At 42.4% G+C, this 26,880-nt stretch overlaps 1 protein-coding gene across 1 annotated transcript in view; it reads right to left on the reverse strand.

Annotated features, from left to right (window-relative positions):
• Positions 1–26,880, reverse strand: part of LOC109897213 (collagen alpha-1(XXIV) chain-like) — a 187,836-nt gene that overhangs the window by 27,267 nt on the left and 133,689 nt on the right. Inside the window, exons 35-41 of the mRNA XM_020491764.2 lie at positions 25,098–25,151; positions 24,360–24,413; positions 24,134–24,241; positions 23,866–23,919; positions 22,367–22,474; positions 13,046–13,099; positions 11,466–11,519 (exon numbers count right to left, since the gene is read on the reverse strand). Coding sequence (XP_020347353.2) covers positions 11,466–11,519; positions 13,046–13,099; positions 22,367–22,474; positions 23,866–23,919; positions 24,134–24,241; positions 24,360–24,413; positions 25,098–25,151 — 486 coding nt within the window. The remainder of the gene's footprint in view (positions 1–11,465; positions 11,520–13,045; positions 13,100–22,366; positions 22,475–23,865; positions 23,920–24,133; positions 24,242–24,359; positions 24,414–25,097; positions 25,152–26,880) is intronic.

The raw sequence follows: 26,880 nt of genomic DNA on the forward strand, positions 1-26,880 counted from the left end.
TCAATAAGCAAGTTATACATGTTTCTAAGTACGAGTTTCACTAGATTATCTCTCGTTCCATGTTTTTTTTTAATGCACATCCAAAATAATAACAGGAGCACGTTAAAATAATGTAATAGCCCACATATATAAAAAATGGGATGTCTGCTTTCAAGGATTTGATGTAATCTATCACATGACATCTAGTGGTCCTTTTTGCGTACTTCAGATTATCACAGGTGTCATATCTGTCCCTCTGTGTGGCACAGGAAGCAGTCTTTTTTTATTTGAGGAGAAGTGCGATGCGTAAAGGCCAAATACTTCACTCACGCCGCCAAGCTTACCCTAGTAAAACTGACTATCCTACCGATCCTCGACTTCGGCGATGTCATCTACAAAATGGCTTCCAACACTCTACTCAGCAAACTGGATGCAGGCTATCACAGTGCCATCCGTTTTGTCACTAAAGCACCTTATACCACCCACCACTGCGACTTGTATGCGCTAGTCGGCTGGCCCTCGCTACATATTCGTCGCCAGACCCACTGGCTCCAGGTCATCTACAAGTCTATGCTAGGTAAAGCTCCGCCTTATCACAGCTCACTGGTCACGATGGCAACACCCATCCGTAGCACGCGCTCCAGCAGGTGTATCTCACTGATCATCCCTAAAGCCAACACCTCATTTGGCCGCCTTTCGTTCCAGTACTCTGCTGCCTGTGACTGGAACAAATTGCAAAAATCGCTGAAGTTGGAGACTTTTATCTCCCTCACCAACTTCAAACATCAGCTATCTGAGCAGCTAACCGATCGCTGCAGCTGTACATAGTCTATTGGTAAATAGCCCACCCTTTTCACCTACCTCATCCCCATACTGTTTTTATTTATTTACTTTTCTGCTCTTCTGCACACCAATATCTCTACCTGTACATGACCATCTGATCATTTATCACTCCAGTGTTAATCTGCAAAATTGTAATTATTTGCCTACCTCCTCATGCCTTTTGCACACATTGTATATAGACCCCCCCTTTGTTTTCTACTGTGTTATTGACTTGTTAATTGTTTACTCCATGTGTAACTCTTTGTTGTATGCTCACACTGCTATGCTTTATCTTGGCCAGGTCGCAGTTGCAAATGAGAACTTGCACTCAACTAGCCTACCTGGTTAAATAAAGGTGAAATAAAAAATTAAAAAAACAAAAATAAACATGTAAAATATATGATAAAAAATATAGATATTTTGGATGACAAAGCAGTAAATAGGATGGGATGGTTTCAGCATGAAATCGCCTTTATATATATATTGTTTGACACTATTTATTTTACTATGTCAATATGTGTGTTTTGGCATCAAACTGGTGGCAGTTGAGTTGCAGAGTTAATTGAGTTGCAGAGTTAATTGAAAAAAATGCCAATCTTGATTAGCCCTTTGCTGCACACATTTTGGTTTTCCCCACAAAAAATATTGCATCCTATTCCTTGGAAGATTTGGGCTTTCTGATAATAATCACTTTTATCCCCCACATTTAAATAAAATACATTTTTGGGGCGACACTGTGCCATAAGGGTACTAAAACACCAAGGAAAATCAGATATTTTCAGAACATTTATTCAGTGAAATAATATGTATCCTATTAAACACCAATGGATTCACAAAGTTGGTTATTTTGATATATTTGGATTTGTTTAACACTTTTCTGGTTTCATGATTCCATATGTGTTATTTCATAGTTTTAATGGATTCACTATTATTCTACAATATAGAAAATAGTACAAAAAAAAAATGGTAGGTTTGTCCAAACTTTGGACTGGTACTGCATATATACAGTCTGCATATTTTGTTTTGTATGACTATTCTTCCGGGGGTGCTGCAGAACACTCAGCACCCTTACTTCCCACTGCTATGGAGATTAATTCACCTTTCAGTGAATTTCTGAGTTACCAGTGACCAGTGGAGGATCCTCAGAGGAGGAAGGAGAGGACCATTGTCCTCAGTGAATTTCTGAGTTACCAGTGACCAGTGGAGGATCCTCAGAGGAGGAAGGAGAGGACCATTGTCCTCAGTGAATTTCTGAGTTACCAGTGACCAGTGGAGGATCCTCAGAGGAGGAAGGAGAGGACCATTGTCCTCAGTGAATTTCTGAGTTACCAGTGACCAGTGGAGGATCCTCAGAGGAGGAAGGAGAGGACCATTGTCCTCAGTGAATTTCTGAGTTACCAGTGACCAGTGGAGGATCCTCAGAGGAGGAAGGAGAGGACCATTGTCCTCAGTGAATTTCTGAGTTACCAGTGACCAGTGGAGGATCCTCAGAGGAGGAAGGAGAGGACCATTGTCCTCAGTGAATTTCTGAGTTACCAGTGACCAGTGGAGGATCCTCAGAGGAGGAAGGAGAGGACCATTGTCCTCAGTGAATTTCTGAGTTACCAGTGACCAGTGGAGGATCCTCAGAGGAGGAAGGAGAGGACCATTGTCCTCAGTGAATTTCTGAGTTACCAGTGACCAGTGGAGGATCCTCAGAGGAGGAAGGAGAGGACCATTGTCCTCAGTGAATTTCTGAGTTACCAGTGACCAGTGGAGGATCCTCAGAGGAGGAAGGAGAGGACCATTGTCCTCAGTGAATTTCTGAGTTACCAGTGACCAGTGGAGGATCCTCAGAGGAGGAAGGAGAGGACCATTGTCCTCAGTGAATTTCTGAGTTACCAGTGACCAGTGGAGGATCCTCAGAGGAGGAAGGAGAGGACCATTGTCCTCAGTGAATTTCTGAGTTACCAGTGACCAGTGGAGGATCCTCAGAGGAGGAAGGAGAGGACCATTGTCCTCAGTGAATTTCTGAGTTACCAGTGACCAGTGGAGGATCCTCAGAGGAGGAAGGAGAGGACCATTGTCCTCAGTGAATTTCTGAGTTACCAGTGACCAGTGGAGGATCCTCAGAGGAGGAAGGAGAGGACCATTGTCCTCAGTGAATTTCATTCAAATTAAAATAGTAAAACATAAAAAAACATTATCCTTTTTCAATAAAACTATACTAAATAAAGTGCCTTCGGAAAGAATTCAGACCCCTTGACTTTCTCCACATTTTGTTACATTCCAGCCTTATCCTAAAATGGATTAACTTGTTATTTTCATCAATCTTTATTTAATCTTTATTTAACTAGGCAAGTCAGTTAAGAACAAATTATTATTTAGAATGACGGCCTATCCCGGCGATGCTGGGCCAATTGTGCGCCGCCCTATGGGACACACAATCACGGCCAGATGTGATACAGCCTCGATTCGAACCAGGGACTGTAGTGACACCTCTTACACTGAGATGCAATGCCTTAGACCGCTGTGCCACTCGGGAGCCCCACACAATACCCCGTAATGACAAAGCAAAAACAGGTTTAGAAATGTTTGCTAATTTATTAAAAATAAAAAAATGAAATATTACATTTACATAAAGTATTCACACACTGCTCAGTACTTTGTTGAAGTACCTTTGGCAGCGATTACAGCATCGAGTCTTCGTGGGTATGACTCTACAAACTTGGCACACCTGCCACCTTCTCTGCAGATCCTCAAGCTCTGTCAGGTTGGATGAGGAGCGTTGCTGCACAGCTATTTTCAGGTCTCTCCAGAGATGTTCAATCGGGTTCAAGTGCGGACCCTGTCTGGGCCATTCAAGGACATTCAGAGACTTGTCCCGAAGCTACTCCTGCATTGTCTTGGCTGTGTGCTTAGGGTTGTTGTCCTGTTGGAAGGTGAACCTTCGCCCCAGTATGAGGTCCTGAGCGCTCTGGAGCAGGTTTTCATCAAGGATCTCTCTGTACTTTGCTCCGTTCATCTTTCCATCAATCTTGACTAGTCTCCCAGCCCCTGCCAATGACAAACATCCCCACTGCATGATGCTGCCACCACCATGCTTCACCGTAGGCATGGTGCCATGTTTCCTCCAGACAAGACGCTTGGCCTTCAGGCCAAAGAGTTAAATCTTGGTTCTCATTGTCTGAGAGTCTTTAGGTGCCTTTTGTCAAACTCCAAGTGGGCTGTCGTGTGCCTTTTACTGAGGAGAGGCTTCCGTCTGGCCACTCTACCATAAAGGTCTGATTGGTGGAGTGCTGCAGAGATAGTTGTCCTTCTGGAAGGTTCTTCCATCTCAACAGAGGAACTCTGGGTTCTTGATCACCTACCTGGCCAAGGCCCTTCTCCCCTGATTGCTCAGTTTGGCTGGTCTGCCAGCAGGAAGAGCCTTGGTGGTTGCAAACTTCTTCCATTTAAGAATGATGGAGGCCACTGTGTTCTTGGGGACCTTCAATGAGGCATAATTATTTTGTTCCCCTTCCCCAGATCTGTGCCTCGACACAATCCTGTCTCAGAGCTCTACGGACAATTATTTTGACCTCATGGCTTGGTTTTTGTTTTGACATGCACTGTCAACTGTGGGACCTTATGTAGACAGGTGTGTGCCTTTCCAAATCATGTCCAATCAATTGAATTTACCACAGCTGAACTCCAATCAAGTTGTGGAAACACCTCAAGGGTGATCAATGGAAACATGATGGTCCTGAGCTCAATTAAGAGTCTCATGGAAAAGGGACTGAATAGTTATGCAATTAAGAATGATTTTATTTTATTTGCATTACATTTGCAAAGATGAATAAAAACGTGTTTTCGCTTTGTCATTATGAGGTATTGTGTCAGTTTGATGAAGATATTTTTTGAATACAGGCTGTGTGTATCGATTATAGTTGTCTGTGTGTAGTCGTTATAGCGGTTATGATATGAAGGTTTGGCTTGTCACCTGGTCACAGACAGCTGATGTGTTGTGCACTGAAGTCCACACGCGAAGAGAAAAGGTGAGAGGAGGTGCACACGTAGATAGTTGCGAGAAGGAATTATATATACAACGAGCAAAGTGATCATGCTGTTGTTATGTAGCACCTATAAAAGTGAACTGCGTTTGCGTGTGATCAAGGGTGTATTCATTCCACCTATTCTGTTAAAAAAAATCTTAAACAGTAGCAAACTAAATGAAACTGGGATAAAAATGCCTGAATTTGTCCAATAGATATTCACAATTGCAACTGTTGGACTAACGATTACTCCCTAGATCATCTAGATGCAGGCAAGAGTGGTATTGAACGTGTCACTCTCTGTCACATTGATTACTCAAAATTGTGTTTACGTTTGATCATGGGGTGTATTCATTCCACTGATTCTGTTGAAAAACGTTTCTTAAACAAAAGCAAAATAAATTAAACTGGGATAAAAAAATGAATTTGTCCAATAGAAATTCACATTGGCAACTGTTGAACTAATGATTGCTCCCTAGATCAGCTAGATGCAGGCAAGAGTATGCAGCTGTATTAAATGTGTCACCATGATTACTCAAAATTGTATACATTTAACATTTTCATTCATAGTCTGGGTTGTAGTAACCTCATGTAACCTAGCCTAAACCTATTGATGTTACATTGAGCTGGGTGAATGGAATATGAATGACAGTCATCTAATATGCATGCTTTTCGTAGAGTTGCCTCACATTAGCTGTACTTGGAGGAGGCTCCCACCAAACATTCCGCTCCCTGCATTTACATGACCATCCATTCTGGTCTGGAATTTAGCGATTTTATTTCGGTTTTGGTTAGCGATTGTATCACCGTCATGGTTTTGTGTTTGACCTGCCTAGTTGAGGGCCTCTCTTCAGCCTCCTCCTATTACCTGCTGCACTGCTCCCCGCCTGCCATGGTCTGTCTCTCCCCATCTGGTACAGGGGCCCCCCGCCACTTTCTCTCTCTCTCCCTCTCTCTCCCGGAGCTTTGCTCGCCCACATCATTAGCGTACACCGCAGAGTTTTTACTGATCTGCTGTTGGACGATTTGATTAGTGATTCTTGCTATGTTTGTATTATTATTAAGGAATGCTTTTTGTATGAAGTCGTAGCTCATTTAACATTAGTGTTCAGCGTGGTGTTGGCTACATATCTTAGAGTGTTCTGTTAACTTTGTACGTGCTTAGCGCTGCATTTTCTCTCTCATGTTAATTGATAGGGCAATAAACAAACATGCTGCTGTTGCTCGTTTTGCTGTTGTCTACCCTTGGCTTTTACAAGGTTGGCGATACTTTTAGAGCCCGTTGCTCTGTGAATGAGGGATTACTGTTTCTCCCTTGTGCCTTGGGAAAAACCACACTCTTGTTCTGTGAATGCATGCGAGAACTCTGCACATTTCTCCCAAACAACATGTGAGATATCGGACTTTTGCGTTTACATGTCAGGATTATTCTCTTGGTACTTAACCACGTCTCTGAACTTTACACATCTCCTGAAATTAAAAGTCTCTGGTGACTGTGGATTGTTGTTCAAGTGCTGTCTGTAAATCCAAATGTTGTAACCCCCGATCGAGACATGCCATTATCTTGCTGCTTCTACTGTCTGGAAATGTGCAATCTAACCCAGGTCCTGAAATTCTTACCCCTGCCGAATTCAGTAGTCGGCAGGGGTTGTATTGGATTGCATTTTCAAATTGTTATCACAGCATGTCAACTCTGAGTTTGTCTTGATGGGGGATCTGAATAAGGATTGGTTAACATCTAGCTCTGATCAACTCAAAATTCTATGCAATACCTATAATCTCACTCAGATTGTCAACAGTGTAACTAGGTTGAATGTAAAGTATCATCTGAAAACATCTGATTGATTTGATCTTAACCAACACTTCTCATCGTTTTAATGCATCTGGTATTTTTGACAAATTACATACGTCATCACTCTGCTATTGCCTGTGTGAGAGATGGTAAAATTCCTTAGTGATCTCCACGTGTCATTACGAAAAGAAACTGGAAGCAGTTTGATATTCAAGTTTTTTTACATTAAGTATTTAGCATTGAATGGAATAGTTTTGAATGAATCCCTGTTGTCGAATTAGCCTTTTCTTACTTCTACAACGCATTCCAGGGTGTATGTAATAGGCATGCCCCTTAAAAAAAATCAGGATTAAGGGCAGAGAGAACCCTTGGTTTACTGATGAATTTACTAAAATCATAAGGGAACAAAATGCCATGTGGGCTAAAGCAATAGGGTCTGGTTCGGCGGATGGTTGGATGGCTTTTAAACGTCTTCGAAATCTGGGTGTGGCTATGACCTGAAAACTGTAAGCAGACCACTACCTTAAATCTACCTCATATAATTTAAATCATCCCTCCCAATTTTGACAAGTAGTGAAAGGTTTGGAGTGCAAAAAAGATACACAGCTTCCCAAAAAATTGTTGGTAGACACACAGATTGTAACTGAGAGAACCTCTATTCTAAAAGCCTTGAATCAGCATTTTATATATGCAGGCAGTTTATGTTCTCATTCTCATCCTTCTCTCTTTCAGAAGTGCGTAAAGCCCTGAAAGAAATAGATAGAAAGAAATCGCCTGGCCCTGATGATCTTGAGCCCCGCCTCCTACACCTAGCTGAAGAAATCATTGCTCCCCCTCAAAGCTCCGCCTTATCTCAGTTCACTGGTCACGATGGCAACACCCATCCGTAGCACGCGCTCCAGCAGGTGTATCTCACTGATCATCACTAAAGCCAACACCTCATTTGGCCGCCTTTCGTTCCAGTACTCTGCTGCCTGTGACTGGAACGAATTGCAAAAATCGCTGAAGTTGGAGACTTTTATCTCCCTCACCAACTTCAAACATCTGCTATCTGAGCAGCTAACCGATCGCTGCAGCTGTACATAGTCTATTGGCAAATAGCCCACCCATTTTCACCTACCTCATCCCCATACTGTTTTTATTTATTTACTTTTCTGCTCTCTTGCACACCAATATCTCTACCTGTACATGACCATCTGATCATTTATCACTCCAGTGTTAATCTGCAAAATTGTAATTATTCGCCTACCTCCTCATGCCTTTTGCACACATTGTATATAGACTCCCCCTTTGGTTTCTACTGTGTTATTGACTTGTTAATTGTTTCTCATCCATTCTCATCCTTCTCTCTTTCAGAAGTGCGTAAAGCCCTGAAAGAAATAGATAGAAAGAAATCGCCTGGCCCTGATGATCTTGAGCCCCGCCTCCTACACCTAGCTGAAGAAATCATTGCTCCCCCTCAAAGCTCCGCCTTATCTCAGTTCACTGGTCACGATGGCAACACCCATCCGTAGCACGCGCTCCAGCAGGTGTATCTCACTGATCATCCCTAAAGCCAACACCTCATTTGGCCGCCTTTCGTTCCAGTACTCTGCTGCCTGTGACTGGAACGAATTGCAAAAATCGCTGAAGTTGGAGACTTTTATCTCCCTCACCAACTTCAAACATCTGCTATCTGAGCAGCTAACCGATCGCTGCAGCTGTACATAGTCTATTGGCAAATAGCCCACCCATTTTCACCTACCTCATCCCCATACTGTTTTTATTTATTTACTTTTCTGCTCTCTTGCACACCAATATCTCTACCTGTACATGACCATCTGATCATTTATCACTCCAGTGTTAATCTGCAAAATTGTAATTATTCGCCTACCTCCTCATGCCTTTTGCACACATTGTATATAGACTCCCCCTTTGGTTTCTACTGTGTTATTGACTTGTTAATTGTTTACTCCATGTGTAACTCTGTGTTGTCTGTTCACACTGCTATGCTTTATCTTGGCCAGGTTGCAGTTGCAAATGAGAACTTGTTCTCAACTAGCCTACCTGGTTAAATAAAGGTGAAATAAAAAAATAAAAAAAATAAAAAAACACGTATTTTTAACCTCACGCTTGACATTAAGGAAATCCCAAAGTTATGGAAATCTGCTTTTGTACTGCCTCTCCTGAAAGGTGGAGATTCTTCGCTACTTGACAACTATCGACCCATATCAAAATTGTCTGTACTGTCTAAGGTACTGGAATCCTTAGTTAGTAGGCAGCTGAAGGACTACCTCCAAGAAAACAACATCTTAAATGGAATGCAATCACGTTTTAGGTCTGGCCACAGCATTGTTTCAGCATCATTGAAGGTTTTAAATGACATCCATTGTGCCCTTGACAAGAAGTTACATTGTGTGTCTTTATTGATTTGTTGAAGGCATTTGACACCGTGGACCATGCTGTGCTGGTGAAAAGGTTAAAATGTTATTGAATTGCTGGTCATGCTCTAGATTGGTTTATAAATTAACTTTCGAATCGTACAAAATGTATAATGGCGGATGGTTGTAAATCTGAGTCCATAGAGTTGTGCTCAGGTGTTCCGCAAGATTCTATTTTGGGCCCACTGTTGTTCATTTTGTATATCATCAACATTTGGGACCATATTAAAACAACAGATGTTAATTGTATGCAGATGACACTGTTCTTTATTCAAGTGGTAGTACTTTATCTAGTTTAGCATTTGAAAATTCCCAAAGAGCACGACAGAATCTGTATGATTTGAAGGTGAATTCGGTTCAAACAAAATGCATGGTATTTTCTAATGGTATTTTCTAATGCCTAATCATGTCATTGCTACATTGGATGGACATACTATGTAACTAATCAGATCAGGGCAAATATTTGGGAGTGTGGGTGGATGACAAGCTGAGCTTCACTGTTCATGTAGAGAACATAGATTTTAGTGATGTTATTTACAGCTCTGGAAAAAATGAAGAGACCACTGCAAAATTATCAGTTTCTCTGATTTTACTATTTATAGGTATGTGTTTGGGTAAAATGAAAAATGTTGCTTTATTCTATAAACTACTGACAACATTTCTTCCAAATTCCAAATAAAAATATTGTCAAAAAATGACAACTGGTCAAAAAAACTAAAAAGATGCAGTGTTGTCAGACCTTGAATAATGCAAAGAAAATAAGTTCATAATCATTTTTAAACAACACAATACCAATGTTTTAACTTAGGAAGAGTTCAGAAATCAATATTTGGTGGAATAACCCTGATTTTCAATCACAGCGTTCATGCGCCTTGGCCTGCTCTCCACCAGTCTTTCACATTGATGTTGGGTGACTTTATGCCATTACTGGCACAAAAATTCAAGCAGCTCAGCTTTGTTTGATGGCTTATGACCATCCATCTTCCTCATGGGCTGGCCCATGACAGGGTCTTGATCTGGTGGTCCTCCAGTTGTCATTTTCTGCAAATAAACGCTCTAAATGACAATATTTGTATTTGGAATTTGGGAGAAATGTTGTCAGTAGTTTATAGAATAAAACAAAAATGTTAATTTGACCCAAACACATACCTATAAATAGTTAAACCAGAGAAACTGATCATTTTGTAGTGGTCTTTTAATTTTTTTCCAGAGCTGTATATGCAGGGCTCAACCACTACCCTGAGAGAACTTGATTCAGTATATCATGTGGCCCTCAGGTTCATTATCAATCAAAAATGTCTAACACATCATTGTGATCTCTACAGCGCCGTTGGCTGGGAGTCATTGACCTTGTGTAGGCTTAAGCTCTGGTATACACAGATTTGTAAGGCCATATTGGGTAAAATGCCACTTTATCTCTGTTAATTTTTTATCAGATCAGTAAATAAATATCAATTACGGTCCCATTCTCATTTGCTTTTAACAGTACCAAGACTTAGAACAGGTTATGGTAGAAATCATTTTAGTTACTCAGCTCCGTGGTCCTGGGATTCTCTCCTGAACATTAGTCACGTTGGTGTTTTAAACACTTGGTCGATGTAAATATCATAGAAGAGTGTAATTGTCTTTAGGTCAGCTTTATTGTTTTTCTTTTTTTCTTGACGTAATATGTAATTGTTGTACTGTATGTGTGTCAATGTTATGTTAGTGTGTGTAAGTTGTTTTGCCTGAAACTTTGTTCCCCCTGCTGCTGTTGGAACAGGTCTCTCTTGAAAATTTTAACTCAATGAGAAAAACCTGTATAAATAAAGGCCAAAAAATTATATATATATATATATATATATATATATATATATATATATATATATATGCTATAATAGAAATAAGGCCATGCTCATAAAAAAATCTATCATCCTCCCTCATCTTAAACGGCACCAACTGCCGCTTGTTTTGACTTAAATCTATTTGAAAGTCTATGGCAAGCCCTGGAAATCTTTTTTTATTTTTTTTACAATGATCAACAACCAATTTGACAGAGCTTGAAGAATTTTGAAAAGAATAATGGGAAAGTGTTGCACAATCCAGGTGTGGAAAGCTCTTAGAGACTTGCCCAGAAAGACTCACGGCTTCAATAGCTGCCAAAGGTGCATCTGCAAAGTATCGAGTGTGAATACTAATCTAAATGAGATATTTCTGTGTTTTATTTTCAATACATTTTCAATTTTTTCTAAAAACATGTTTTCACTTGGTCATTATAGGGTTATTGTGTGTAGATGGGTGAGAGAGAAAAAACAAACGATTTAATCCATTTAAACTTAAAGTCAAAGGGTATGAATACTTTCTGAAGGCATTGTACATGGCGTATATTTTCAAAAGGCTAAAAACTTAATACTGTGTGCAGAAGGAGGACAAAAAAAAACATGCAAATGCTCACGTTACCTTTTCACCTTTGGGCCCAGGAGGTCCAATGGATCCTGGCTTACCAGCGTGGCCCTAAGAATAACCAAACCCATGATTATTCACCTGACAAGTCATACACAGCAACTCACTGTAGACAGACAGTACAATAACACAGAACTTGACATGGCGTAGATTGTCAACATGTGTTAACAGTGTATAATCATGATGCCTTTATAATAAACACACTAAGGACAGCAAAGGAGAGAGATATTTCCCTGGTATAATTACTTCTTTGGCAGGCCCTCAGAAATCACTCAAAAACTTGGGTGGGGTGTGTGAGCAAGCTGAGAGTGAGTGTACAATACAAACTGACTAAATAGATACAGGGTGAACTTGTGGTGCCCTACATCGTTATCTAACTAAAAAACAGAATTAGACTGGCAATGACCTGGCGTCCTCCGGAGTTGCCAGAGGATTTGGGTATAAGGGTTTGAGGTTGACCATATCCAATTTACCTTTCTTCTTTGTTCCTGTTTGGCTAGGTGTGTGTTGCTGTGGTATTATTGATACATTCTGTTGTCTAGTTGTGTTTGACTCAAAAACAGAATGAAAACTGGCAATGACCTGGCTGTTGAGGTGCCAAAGAATTTGGTTTTAAGGGTTTGGGGTTGGGCTTTACCATTTCCAGTATAGCTTTCTTCTCTGTTCTGGCTTGACATTTTGTTTGCTTTGGTATTGATACGACACAGGTGTCCTGTTGTCTAGTTGTATTTGGCTGCAGAGCACTGTTGGTGTATGGGTGTGTGTGTGCAAGCTTGGTAGCGATTCGACACCAGGTGTTCTGTTGTCTTGTGTTGGACTAGAGAGAAGCCAGAAGGCGAGGCAGCGGCCACGGCCACACCTTGCTTGTCAGAGGAAAAGATGGTTCCAATCCACACATTATTTCACTTCAAGAGTGAAGGTTCAAAGCCAATGCAAAAATACACAGAAAGAGACAGCCAGGGGAGTTGGCAATGGATGCCACCTCTTTAAGGAACTCTGGAATGGGCTTAAAGAGACTTAGAGATGACCTGAGGGCGTGTTGCGTTCAGTGGGATGTGTAGGAACAGAACAAAGGCCATGTCAGATCCTCTCAGGTCCTTTGGGGTGAATCTCTCTGAGGCAGTGCTTGACTTGGACTGAAATAAGTGCCAGTGCTCATTTTGGGTGCCGGAACTGTTTATATTTAGGTGCAGTAGCTCCACAATACTACGATCTAATATTCTATAAGAGGAACAGGAGCTCAAGCAGTAGAACATTTTGAGGTGCAGGTATTCAGCTCTGGTGAGCTCCTGTCCAAGTCAAGCACTGCTTTGAGGTGAATAGAGACGAATCTGATAAGGACACTCTGGAGTCATGATTTGGTGTGAGTGACATGTCACCAGATCAGGACTTAGATTCACACCTATTTTGTTGTTTGTGTGTGTGTGTGTGTGTGTGTATGAGACCAAGTGAGGCATTGACTTAAGGAGAGAAAGAACGATCGAGAGAGACAGAGGGAGTGATGGAGAGAAAGAGAAAGACTGAGAGAAAGAAAAGTGTGTGTATGTTGTTATTATAGCCAGACAGGAGTAACTCACTGTGTATCCTGCCATTCCAGGCATCCCCCCAGGCCCCATAAATCCCGGACGACCCTGAAAATGATGCAGAAAACAGCCACACATTAGTTTTTGTTTTGATATTCTATCTGTACTATGTGGTAATGCTAAATATAACCTTGGCGTCTGAATCCATGGAACTGAGGAGTTGTATGTCACTAAGGCATACATATTTTCCTTCACCGGCTATCACAACAGAGTTTTCAAGGCCTAACACTGGAAAAGGAGTTCTGTTCTCAACTGAAAGGAACATCCTGGCTTTTTCTTCATTTTCCTGTGTGATCCCGTGCTGCAGGGGGAAAACGATTATTCATATCCTCTGCTCTGTTTCTGACATCAGGCTTTTACAACTCAGAACAGAACCTAATAGGGATATTGCTTGTCCGCAAATACTACCAGATTAGCAAGCTGCTAATTGCTATACAAAACTTACAGTTAGAACTATAACTACTGTTCCCTGAAGGAGGGAAGCAAGGTACAACACAGCTATGGGGGGAGTTTGAGTGCTAGGGGGGAGTTTGAGCACTTGGCGTGACAAGGCCAATGAACACCGTGCCTCAACGGAAGCCCCACCTTCCACAGGTGATAAACTCGAGGCGCCGATTAATTCCTTCAATTCAGAACCACTCTTCACCGAGCCTGGAACTGGGCGGCGTGGGGCCCGAACAGGTGTTGTACCTTGTTTCCCTCCTTCAGAGAACAGTACTTATAGTCATAACTGTACATCCCCTTTGAGTCGGTCAAGTCGGTACAACAGAGCTACGGAGACATGAAGTCAACCCCAGCGAACACCAATTGAAATTGCCCACTGTGCGCTGCCTAATGATCCTATCCTGCCACAGCCGTATTCACACTGTGGGCTACACTGGCGGCAGTGACATCCAAGAGATAAAACCTGAGAAAACTGTGTGTGGTGATACCCAATGCACCACACCAAAAATATCTCCAACAGGCAACCCTTTAAACAACGCCCGAGATGCCACCAGACCCCTGGTGGAGTGGGCATGTGCACTGTTAGGCAATCCCTGCCTTTTTCTGACATATGCCAGAGAAATAGCCTCCACAATTCAGTTGTAGAAACTATAATTCGAAAACGCTCAGCCATGAGCCGGATTAGCAAAACAGACAAAGTTGGTCACACAAATGGACACCCCTGGTCTGCTCAATGTACATGCGTACAAGAGATCACCCCCCCGGATATCCGTACCTGTTAGGCACCTAGGGAGTGAGTGAAAGTCCACACTGGGACAATAGGAACCGAGACCGCAACACTCCCTGTCTGTTGATGTATGCCATCACTGTCCCGCTGTTGGTCCTCATAATGGCCTGGCAAGAATGGGAAAAAGCGCCTGAGTACTATGTACACCGTCAAAAGCCCCAGCTAATTGATGTGTAGCACGCTCTGCAACATTGTCCGCAACTCCCAAATTGAGCTGCCCTTGCACAGCGCACTCCACCCTTGGGAGGATGAGTCTGTCGTGATCACTCTGCGGGATATAACTCGACCCACGGGGGTCCAGAACAGAACGGGTCCCTCCACCGAGCCAGAGCCGTAGACATGATGGGGACACGCGGAGTGACCGGTTTAATTGGCACGGTGCGTCCAAGCGAGTGTCTATTATCTACCGCTGGAAAGGTTGCATCAGCAACAGGGGGGTGACCATGGCTATTATAGAAACCATCATCCCTAATAGGCACTGGCAAAAACGACAGACAAAATTGGGGCAATCAGCACGAAAACCGGCCTCCCAATAGGGGGACAAGAACCCACGATCCTCGATTGTGTCCAACTCGAGACGGAATGCACTGAGATGGAGCCAAATAGCTATTCTTGATCCACTATGAAACCCAGAGGCTGAACATACGAAACCAGCATGAATGCAGGTAACAACACCCTTGGCTACCACCAGCCAATTATCCAGGTAGTCCAATATCCTGAGCCCCATTTCACTGCACAGGGATGCACAACAAATTGTAGCCTGTACCCCGACTTCGCTGCTCACATAATCCAGGGCAGTTGGGTGACACAGACAGAGAGTCTCCCAAAATAGTGCCATCTGAAGGGGTGGAACATCACCTGTACATTTTTCCATTTACACAATTTTCAGTGTCTGACTGTGGGGAAATGACTCTTTATTCAGCTGACATTTGGAGGACTCAACTCTTGAAACACTGTGGAACTTGGGGTAGAAACAATATGTTTAAGTGCCAATGTTTGCCTGAACCCCAGTCAACTCCGGATTTGAGGGCTTCATACCCGATTGGTTGTGCCACTTGGGGGGTACCGTTGTCACAGCGAACATCTGGGGAGTTAGGCAAGCTAAGTACCCTGGGACTAAACACCTCCCTCTGCAACTGGATCCTGGACTTCCTGACGGGCCGCCCTCCAGGTGGTAAGGGTAGGTAACAACACATCCGCCATACTGATCCTCAACACGGGGGCACCTCAGGGGTGTGTGCTCAGTCCCATCCTGTACTCCCTGTTCACTCATGACTGCATGGCCAGGGATGACTCCAACACTATTATCAAGTTTGCAGATGACAACAGTGGTAGGCCTGTTCACTGATAATGATGAGACAGCCTACAGGGAGGAGGTCAGAGACCTGGCCGTGTGGTGCCAGGACAACAACCTCTCCCTCAACGTGATGAAGACAAAGGAGATGATTGTGGACTACAGGAAAAGGAGGAATCTCACCAGCTGTAGTGGAGTTAAGAGCTTCAAGTTCCTTGTTGTCCACATAACCAACATACTATCATGGTCCAAACACACTAAAAAAGTCGGGCCTATTCCCCCTCAGGAAATTGAAAACATTTGTCATGGGTCCTCAGATCCTCAAAAGGTTGTACAGCTGCACCATCTAGAGCATCTTGACTGGTTGCATCACTGCCTGGTATGGCAACTGCTCGGCATCCGACCGCAAGGCACTACAGAGAGTAGTGTGTATGGCCCAGTGTGTATGGCCCAGCCAAGCTTCCTGCCATCCAGGACCTCTATACCAGGCTGTGTCAGAGGAAGGCCCTAAAAATGGTTAGACTCCAGCCACCCTAGTTCTAGACTGTTCTCTCTGGTACCGCAAGGCAAGTGGTACTGGAGCACCAAGTCTAGGTCCAAAAGGCTTCTTAACAGCTTCTACCCCCAAGCCATAAGACTCCTGAACAGCTAATCAAAGGGCTACCCAGACCCGTCATTTACAATGCTGCTACTCTGTTGATTATCTAGGCATAGTCACTTTAACTCTAACAACATGTACATATTACCTCAACTAACTAGTGCCCCCACACATTGACTTGGTACCGGATCACCCTGTATATAGCCTCGCTATTGTTATTTTACTGCCGCTGTTTAATTATTTGTTACTTTTATTTTTACTTAGCTATTATTTTTACTTAGCTATTATTTTTACTTAGCTATTATTTTTTACTTAAGTAAAAAATAGCTAACACTTATTTTCTTAAAACTGCATTGTTGGTTAAGGGCTTGTAAGTAAGAATTTCACTGTAATGTCTCCACAGGTTGTATTCGGAGCATATGACAAATTCATTTGGATTTGATTTGAAGGGGAGACCCCAGCCTGTGCCATCTCCCCTCTCACCAAGTTAGGTGCACACATAAAAAAATATCATGGAAGTTATCAGGCCCAGCAGTCATAGGTACCAGTGACACCGTAACTCCGCTCGAAAAGCTCTGAAAAACTGACCCCATCTGTGATAACAGACAGGGTGATTCGTAATCGAATCCAATTCCCAGGAACAAAACGTATTGAGCAGGAGACAGACTGCTTATCTTGGAGTTCATACAGTATGAACCACAGAGACTGGGTTTGGGATAACAGCATGATTGCCAACTGCCTACCGAGTCCATAACCTGTATCACTAAGCACCTCATAGGGACCAGTGAGCTAGAGGGAGGAATCAGCAATGAATCCCAGTAATAAGCTAACTATGGGGAGGGATGCCCCCTTGTGGAAATAGAGTGCCTGACACCGTATATCCCGCCTGCAGCCAGGCCCTTTAATAGGCACAGGAGCTCCAGCAATGTTTGATTGTTATCACAGTACCATATGTGACTCATTTCAGAAAACTAGGTGTATATCGCACCTCAGTACCTCACAGGAACAGCATTTGAACGTAAATATACATTTTTTTTCAAAAAGCGTATTTTTGGGGCAGATATGCCTTCTGGAACATGTGAACTTTCACGTATCTTCACAAACTTGTATTCCATCCATAAATACAAATACAATTGTTAAATTACGAGCCTAGTTGGTTTAGCCAGGGAAAAAGTCAGGAACCTTCCCACTAGCCATGATTGGTTGAGATAATGTATGGGCTGGACATGCCAGGAGATGAGTTTGGATTTGTCTGCCATGTAGCACACTTATGTCTATAACATGAGCTGTTCAGTATGTGTTGACAGTCCTTTCTCCCACACCGTTTTTGAACGATATAACGTTAGCCATTGAGAACTACAACGATTTTGCTACTTTTCTTAACAACATTGATGCCCTGAATTTAGCCGGCGCTATCAACAGATCAGTAGGAATAAGTGATTAGCTTTCTGCACACGCCATGGTCAGTGTGAACTGGGGTGACTTGACAACGCAGGCCAAACAAAAAATGTAGTTGAAATGTTCGTCTGCCGTGAAGCGTTCATTCATGTATACAGATAAGAGTAGCTACATTTTAAAGATATAAGTTTCTAATTTAGTCAGAAATTCATTTTTATTGCAAGTTAAAGCATACTGTTAGTTAGCTAGCAAACGGTAGCTTGCTGGCTCACTAGCTAACATTACGTGTATGATCTGTGTAGTAATATTATTTGAATCAGAAAGCCATTTGCATTGCTTGTTATAGCCTAATGTTAGCTAGTTAACATTGAACCTAGTTTGTTAGCTTTAGCTATCTGCAGATATGACAATGTTTGTATTGGTAGTAACATGAGTTGGGGTTAAGCCGGTTAATTGTTTAGCTAGTTAGCTACATGTCTAAACAAAATATTATTATCATGATTATTTCACGACCCATCGAATTAGCAGGTGTGTCTGGGGGTGATAACGGCCATCGATTGTATTTCATGAAAATGTTCACATGTCTAGACAATAGTGACCCATCCAATTAGCTAGATGTGGGTGAGGGTTGGTTATAGCATTTCCTTCACATGACCGATCAATTTAGACAAGTGTGTCGGGTAAGTATCATTTAATAATGATTAAATATTTATAAAATATTTTTATCTGGACACTTTCTGTTTTTGCCATTGATACTATGCAAGTATGCAAGTACTTTCACTGTACCGTTTACACCTTCTGTATCCTGTGCATGTGACAAATAAACTTTTATTTGATATAGCATGTGTTTGCCACAAGGCTTAAGAGGGTGTGAGCGATGCTGAATGGGTGTTGAAAAAGAGGAGCTCTCCAGTAGGTTTACCAAAACATTCAAGGGCGAATGATCTCAAAAGTGTGGTTTCAAGTTTATCAACGTTCAAAGCAGAATTCCTTTCCCATTGTTCCTCAACTGTAGTGTATGATATACCATTTTGTAGCTCTGAGTCTCTACTTTTATCCAATGTAAAAAATAAATTTAAAATTTAAAATGTTGCTACGGACACATATGATAGCCTACGTCAGCCATACGGCTTCTTATGCCAGGCGTACACTACAATAATTTAAAAATCGAAACATCGCTGAGCCTTTCACATTAAACAACCGTCTTTTCTGTAGCCTATTATTTTGTCTTGTCAAAGTAGTGGTGCAAATGACTTGGCACAGTGTGGGGCCAGCACGCTGTCTCGTGAAAGTAATGAAGTGATGATGTGTTTAGTTTGTTAACATAGCTACAACGGGCTGTGGCTCAAAACAGCCTCAAAACGGGGCAGTCAGACTTTCATGCTTGCCATACAGAGTTGAAATGTTCAGCCAATACATTTTTGAATTGAATAACTTTGCTCGCGAACTTCAGAGCTGTAAAGATTTAACTCTTTGGCAAGTACAAATGCATACTAGCAGTAGTCATCACCCCTGCTCAAGTCTACACTTTTAGGGTGATGCGATACAACATCATAATCTCACTGGCTTCATCTCTGGCAAACTGTCATTGGCTATTGCTGATCATGTTCTCAAAACGTGTCGTTGCACATCTCACAATACAAAATATCAGGATGTCTGGGACGGCTCAAAGACGGCATCGGTAGCCCTCAGATTACATCTCTGACCTGCTCATATTTAACGAGCGTCGGAGACGGCCGCGTACCTCAAGTATGCAAGTACTTGGGTTTTTTGTCTCAGATCTCAAAAACTTGTCTGGGACAGCTAAATTGGAGCCATAATCGTTTATTATACACCCAAATGTAGTTTTGCTAAGCCAGTAGCCAGCTCCCTGGCATGATCCCCACGGGCTAGTGCTAGCCAAGCCCGCTGCCAGCACAGAGCTAGCCAAAGAACACCGCGTGGCATCTTCTTTCGGTCTCGAGAATCTCTCTGACCACAGCACGGTCTGTTTAGAATAACCAAGGGACTGAACAATGCATATGCTAAACGAGAGAGCTACAAAAACAGTTCCACCATGTGAGACAGGGATTGCCTGTGGCAGTACGCTAGCTAGCTCGCTAACCTGACTGGCACACTATGCAGTGCTGTTGAGCTAGCCTGACCCCGTCCACATTAAACCAGATCATCGGCCAAGTCTGGGAAGAGAGGTATGTATGGAGTACACACCGACCCGGCCACCCTCTCACTTAAAGTTACCTCGCTTAGCCGGCGACAGAGCGCACAGAAAATGGATTGAGCTAGGGCTGCTTTCGCACGCCTCAGACAGACAGGACAAGTCCCAATTCATCCCCGGGTTCCGTAACTCAGACCCAGTCAAGGTACGGGCACTTGTGAGAAGAAGCCATAAGAGTATCGTTGGAGGGAGTTATTTTTATTTATTTTTAACGTGAGTATCTTTTATTTATTTGGGCATGGTCTTAAACCCGAATCTGTCTTGTTAGCCTTGATCATTTTGGTTGTGTTTGCAATCATACTCAGCCAGTCTAAACAGGCAGAAGAATTGGTAGGGAACTTCACAAAACGAGGTTACCAAACTTTAACAAACACAACGTGTGTGCATCCCCTCCTTAAGCCTGATACATTTAGCTTATTTTTAAGAAAATGCCTGAATTGTTCTGCTCAGCTCGAGGTGAAAAGCAGAAGAATTGAAGGAGTGAATCCGTGCCTCAGGTTTATCATGTGGAACACAGGGCTTCCGGAGAGGCACGTGTTCTAATGTTCTTGAGCAGAGGGCGGTAGCGCGTGAACTCCCCCCATAGCTTGTGTTGTACTGAGTTGACCGACTGAAAGGGAACAAAGAAAGATTAGCTTCCGAGCTTATAATGGAATGACATAGGAAAAGACTCTGATCACTTTGCATTAGTTTTAAGCTACTGAGCCGACCGAGGCTTGGCCAGGTTTGAACAAAGTCATGTTTAGGTTACTCTGCTTTCTGCTTTTACTGTTTCAGATGTTTTTACAGTTGGTTACTTACAGTTGGTTATTCTCCAGAGACACTCATGGAAATTAGTTAGTCTTATTAATGGAATATCACAGACCTGCCAATGAGATAGGGACTACACTGAACAAAAATATAAACGCAACTTGCAACAATTTAAAATATTTTACTCAGTCACACTATATAAGGATATCTGTCAGTAGAAAGAAATGAATTAGGCCCTAATATAGGGATTTCACATGACTGGGAATACAGATATGCATCTGTTGGTCACAGATGCTTTAAAAAAAGGCTCCTCTTCACTGGCTGTGCGAAGTTTCTGGATATTGACGGGAACTGGAAACGCTGTCCTACACATCGAACCAGAGCATCTCAAAGCTCATCGGGTGAATATGCAGGCCATGGAGGAACTAAAACATTTTCAGCTTCCAGGAATTGTGTACAGACCCTTGCAACATGGATCTCGTCACCGTATCTTGATGCATTCAAATTGACATCAATAAAATGCCATTGTGTTCGTTGTCTGTAGCTTATGCCTGCCCGTACTTCCCCATACCATAACCCCACCGTGTTCCCAAAGTTGACATCAGCAAACCACTCGCCTACACGATGCCATACACGTTGTCTGCCATCTGCCCTGTACAGTTGAAGCCAGCATTCATCGGTGAAGAGCACACTTCTCCAGCGTGCTAGTGGCCATCGAAGTTGAGCATTTTCCCACAGATGTCGATTGCTACGCCGAACTGCAGTGAAACCGCTCAGGTGAGAACGATGAGCACTGAGATGAGCTTCCCTGAGACGGTTTCTGACAGTTTGTGCAGAAATTCTTTGGTTGTGCAAACACAAAGTTGAATCAGCTGTCCGGGTGGCTGGTTTCAGACGTTCCCTGCAGGTGAAGAAGCCGGATGTGGAGGTCTTGGGTTGGTGTGGTTACATGTGGTCTGCGGTTGTGAGGCTGGTTGAACGTACTGCCAATTTCTCTAAAACAACATTGGAGGCAGCATATGGTAGTGAAATTAACATTCAATTCTCTGGCAACGGCTCTGCTAGACATTCCTGCAGTCAGAATGGTAATTGGAAGCTCCTTCAAAACTTGAGACATCTGTGGCATTGTGTTGTGTGACAAAACTGCACATTTTAGAGTGGCCTTTTATTGTCCCCAGCACAAGGTGCATCTGTGTAATAATCATGCTATTTAATCATCTTCTTGATATGCCACATCTGTCAGGTGGATGGATTATCTTGTCAAAAGGTAAATGCTCACTAACAGGGATGTAAACACAACATTTTAGATAAATATGCTTCTTGTGCATATGGAACATTTCAGGGACATTTTATTTCAGCTCATGAAACATTGGACCAACACTTTACATGTTGCGTTTATATTTTTGTTCAATATATGTAATAAGTCAATTGTGAGTGTTTGTGAGTGTCAATAACCAATAACCATTTCTACTGGGTGGTAGGATGCTGAGCGTGTTAGCTCATCTCAATCAACGAGGACACTAAAACAGTCCCATTTCAAGTGTTTATTGTTGAGACTATAGCTTCATGGATGCTGTCCTCCTGGCCAGATCATTTTTTATTACAAAGCCTTGATCCTTCAGTGACTATCAGTATGAGCTTACTTTTGGATCGCTCGCTCTTTAATGTACATAAAACTGGAAGACCTAGAAAAAACTAAAAAACAGATTTACGCCCTTCAGTACTAATGAGGGACACTTTGTTAAACAGATTTAAATAGAAGTGTTAGGTTCCCACACAGGAAGTTAGGTCACAGACTATACTGGAATAAAAGGAAAGTGGGTACTGACTGCAGGGCCTCTGGTTCCTCTGGCGCCTTTCAGTCCTGTGCCCCCTTTCTGGCCGATGTCCCCGATGTCCCCTGTCTCACCGATATGACCTGGTTTGCCTGCCTCTCCCTGAACACAAAACAACAACAAAGGTGTGTGTGTGTGCAGCATGGACACTGATGTATCGCTGATGATGAGGATCCAAGTGATGTGCAGAGCCTTCAAAAAGTATTCACACCCCTTGACTTTTTCCACATTTTGTTGTGGTACAGCCTGAAATGAAAACAGATTCCATTTAGATTTGTGTCACTGATCTACACACAATACCCCATAATGACAAAGTGGAATTATGTTTTTTGAAATGTTTACAAATTGTCCCTTAGTCGAGCAGTGAGTTTCAACCACAAAGACCTCGGAGGTTTTCCAATGCCTCAAAAAGAAGGGCACCTATTGGTAGATGGGTAAAAATGTAAAAAAGTAGACAATAATTAAATATCTCTTTTAGATTGGTGAAGTTATTAATTGCACTTTAGATGGTATATCAATACATCCAGTCAGTCACTACAAAGATACAGGCGTCTTTCCTAACTCGGTTGCTGGAGAAGAAGGAAACCGCCCAGGGATTTCACCATGAGGCCAATGGTGACTATAAAATAGTTACAGAGTTTCATGGTTGTGATAGGAGAAAACTGAGGATGGATCAACAACATTGTATTTACACCACAATACTAACCTAATTGACAGAGTGAAAAGAAATACAAATAATCCAAAACATCCTGTTTGCAACGAGGCACTAAAGAAATGCTGAAAAATATATGGCAAAGTAACTCACTTTTTGTCCTGAATACAAAGTGTTATGTTTGGGGTAAATCCAATACCACACATCACTGAGTACTACTCTCCATATTTTCAAGCATAGTGATGGCTGCATAATTTTATGGTTATGCTTGTAATTGTCAAGGACTGGGGAGTTTATCAGGATAAATGAATTCACCTTTCAGCAGGACAATACCTAAAACACAAGGCCAAAACTACACTGGAGTTGCTTACCAGTGGCCTAATTAAACTTTTGGCTTAAATCTACTTGAAAATATATGGCAAGACCTGAAATGTTTGTTTTTAGCAAGGATCAACAACAAATTTGACAGTGCTTGAAGAATTTAGAAAATTATAAATGGGCAAATGTTGCATAGTCCAGGTGTGGAAAGCTCTTAGAGACCCAGAAAGACAGTAATCACTGCCAAAGGTGCTTCTACAAAGTATTGACTCAGGGGTGTGAATACTTATGTAAATGGCCTATTTCTGTATTTCATTTTCAATACATTTGGAAACATTTCTAAAAACATGTTTCCACTTTGCCATTATGGGGTATTGTGCATAGACGGTTGAAAACAAATGACCAATTTAATCCATTTTGAATTCAGGCTGTAACACAACAAAATGTGGAATAAGTCATGGAGTATGAATACTTTCTGAAGGCACTGTATCAACACATGCTAGTAAAACATCTGAATGGTTACCTTCTTGCCATGCCTGCCACGGTTCCCCAGGGGACCCTGTTTCCCCTCCGGTCCCTGGTAGAGAGTCAAACTCATTAGAAACAATCTATGGACTTGTCTAGACTACTGACCTTTGTCACACCTCCTTTGTTGCAGTGTGCCCACACCACCTTGAATGCCCCAGGGACTACAAGGCTTTGTTAAAGTGAAGACTGCCCCCTACTGGGACCCATAGGCATCATCGCGTTTGGCTCTATTGTTATAATTATTGTTTGTCAGAAAAACTTACAGGGAAACCACTTTTTCCAGCCAGTCCGGTGGCCCCAGGAAGCCCAGGGTCTCCCTCTATCCCCCTGTCCCCTGCCTCGCCCATTGGCCCACGGTCACCTGGCTCTCCCTGAGGCAAAGATAGGGACGGCAAAAGATAGCATTCAGCAAAATATTATGCTGTTGAGGTCAAATGTGTAATAGAGAACACAAACACTCTAATTTGGCTGAACATTCAGTATGTTTACCTTTGGACCATCTTTTCCCAGGGGCCCGTCCTCACCAGCAGGACCTGGAAGACTCTATAAACAAAGAATCACACATTACCAAAACCATAGCAACACATATTGTTACAAGTAATAGCATGCTAAATGTTCCTATGGAATGAATTTATTGGGCAGTACGTATAGACGACTCATATGTATGTACACTCAGACCCACAGGGCATGGAACATGTGTAACATGTGTGTTCTTGTAGACTGGAAAGAGCCTGACTGTGATGACGATTATATTTTCCTTCCAGTATATGTAAGCCATTGGGGTTAACGGAAAAATGCTTGCTGTTTTCTCTATTGCGTACTCCAATAATCCAACATGTCTGGAGAATTTAGTTATTAGTGTCAATAAGAATGTACAATAAAAACAGTGTGATTATTTGAATAATCATAAACAGGATCTCTGAGTTTAAGCTTGGACACAAAGGACCCTCTCTTTCTCTACAGGGATTTTCTAAGTCTCCGTGGGGCTTTCCTCTTGCCCAAAGAGAGAGAGAGAAACATCCCTAAAGGTTGTTGATACAGTCCAAAAGACAAAGAACAAATCAGTCGCAACGCTGCCCTGGCCGTGTCTGGCCCGAGGATTACACGCCTCCATCAAATGAGGGCAGAGTAAATATACTGGCATATCGGATTCTCCCAAACACAAGCAGAGCAGGATTAGAATCATAGACTGTGATTAAAAGGTATTCTGAAGTACTCAGGACTCACTCTCATTCCCTGCTGTCCTTGTTCCCCCTCTCCTCCAAACGGCCCCACATCGCCCTGCAGGGACACAACAGCAGAGGTGCTCAGGAGTATATACAAAAATAAGACTATAAGACAAGCTAAACTCTAAGTTATGTATTTGAGTCTTTAGGTGCTGGATCCCAAGAGTAAACCGACTTGAAAATAAAGTATTGCTGACATTTTTAAGTATTTTATTTACGAGTGTTGACCGCCTTTTTTCATACAAGGAGGTCATCTACCTCTCAGAGGGACACTAACAGCCCCACAGGGGTGATCAGGAGTTCACAGAACAGAAGCCATAACCCTCCCTGAGGATTGTGGGTAGCCTACTAATGGGACCTGGGGCCGCTCACATCTTAACATTGACATATTTCCCTCTTTCCTAAGGCAACTTTAATCATGTTGAGGTAGATCAACCATACAAGTTTAATTGGGGAGTAGGCTAGGCGGTAAACTAGACGTTATGGCAAAATGTCGATTTCTGCCTAAATAGACATACCCAAAAGTAATTTTTCATGAAATGGCCATAACCATTAACTAGTAATGCTGCATAGTTCGAGAAAGGTCTGGAACTCACCTTTCTGTTAAAAATGGTTATACTTTGCTGAGGTGTACTTACTTTTGAGGACACGAGCTCAAGTACATAGTACAAATATCAGGAAAATGTTCAAATAGAACAAATGACTGAAAGGCTTTCTAAATGTAGTAACAATCAAATTATAAATGAATTACAATAAGATTTCACCTTTCTTATAACTGTAAAATAAATATGATTTGATTCAGTGATAGTACAATTTTGGGCCCATTTCATTAAACTGACGACATAGCACTTTCTGCCAAGCCTCCTCTGAGCAACACAGAGACACCACTTGAATGTTCGCAGACTCATGATAACTTCAGCTGTACACACAACGTGATTTCATGCCTCTGTGACACAGAGAACGTGTTTCAATTCTACCAATGTGTTGAGTATTTTTTCATATTGAGAGCTCTAAATCCGTCCGAGAATATCACAGTGAGAGGAAACCATGACGGTAGTAATGTACAGTTTGCAATTGATTAATTATTAACAACTCTTTTGACTGTCTTGAGAGTCACGATTCGTTTTTCCTAGTGACTCGTTCATTTTAGTCACTTGTTTGACCTAATGGATAATTGTTCACACGGTGCAAGAATGAATGCAATTATTTGATTATTGAATGTTATGGACACAGCTTTGAAGAACCAAAACATACACAGCCTTCCTCTGCTCAAGACACCTCGAGAAAACAAATCGCTTGAGGGTATCACGCCTGCTCCCGCTCTGCCCCACAGGCGCTCAAGGGCACCGGGCTCCCCAGCATTACGCACTCCTGCCACCATCATTACGCACACCTGTCTTCCCCCGCATCAGCGATTATTGGACTCTGTCATTACCTCCATTATATCTGTCTGTTCCCCCGCTCTGTTCCCCGCCTCAACATTGATTGTCATATGTGGTATACCCGTGTGCTGACGCTGTTCATGTCTTGTTCCATGTCTGTTCCGATTAGATGTTTGACTCCCCGTACCTGCTTCTCTACTCCAGTGTCGGTCCTGACAGAGGGTGCTGCTGCAGTGCGCAAACGATACGGTGCTAAATAATCTCCCTGACCTGGCGGCAGACAAGCAATTGCGTTCCGCCAAGAGTCGTTCCTAGTCTAGTCCGGTTGTGGCTGCAAATAGACCTCTTTTCAAAGGTATCAATAAATGATTGTATTTGTATGCCTAACAATCACAAATGTAC

This window comes from Oncorhynchus kisutch, linkage group LG10 (genome assembly GCF_002021735.2).
Source record: "Oncorhynchus kisutch isolate 150728-3 linkage group LG10, Okis_V2, whole genome shotgun sequence".
Taxonomy (NCBI): domain Eukaryota; kingdom Metazoa; phylum Chordata; class Actinopteri; order Salmoniformes; family Salmonidae; genus Oncorhynchus; species Oncorhynchus kisutch.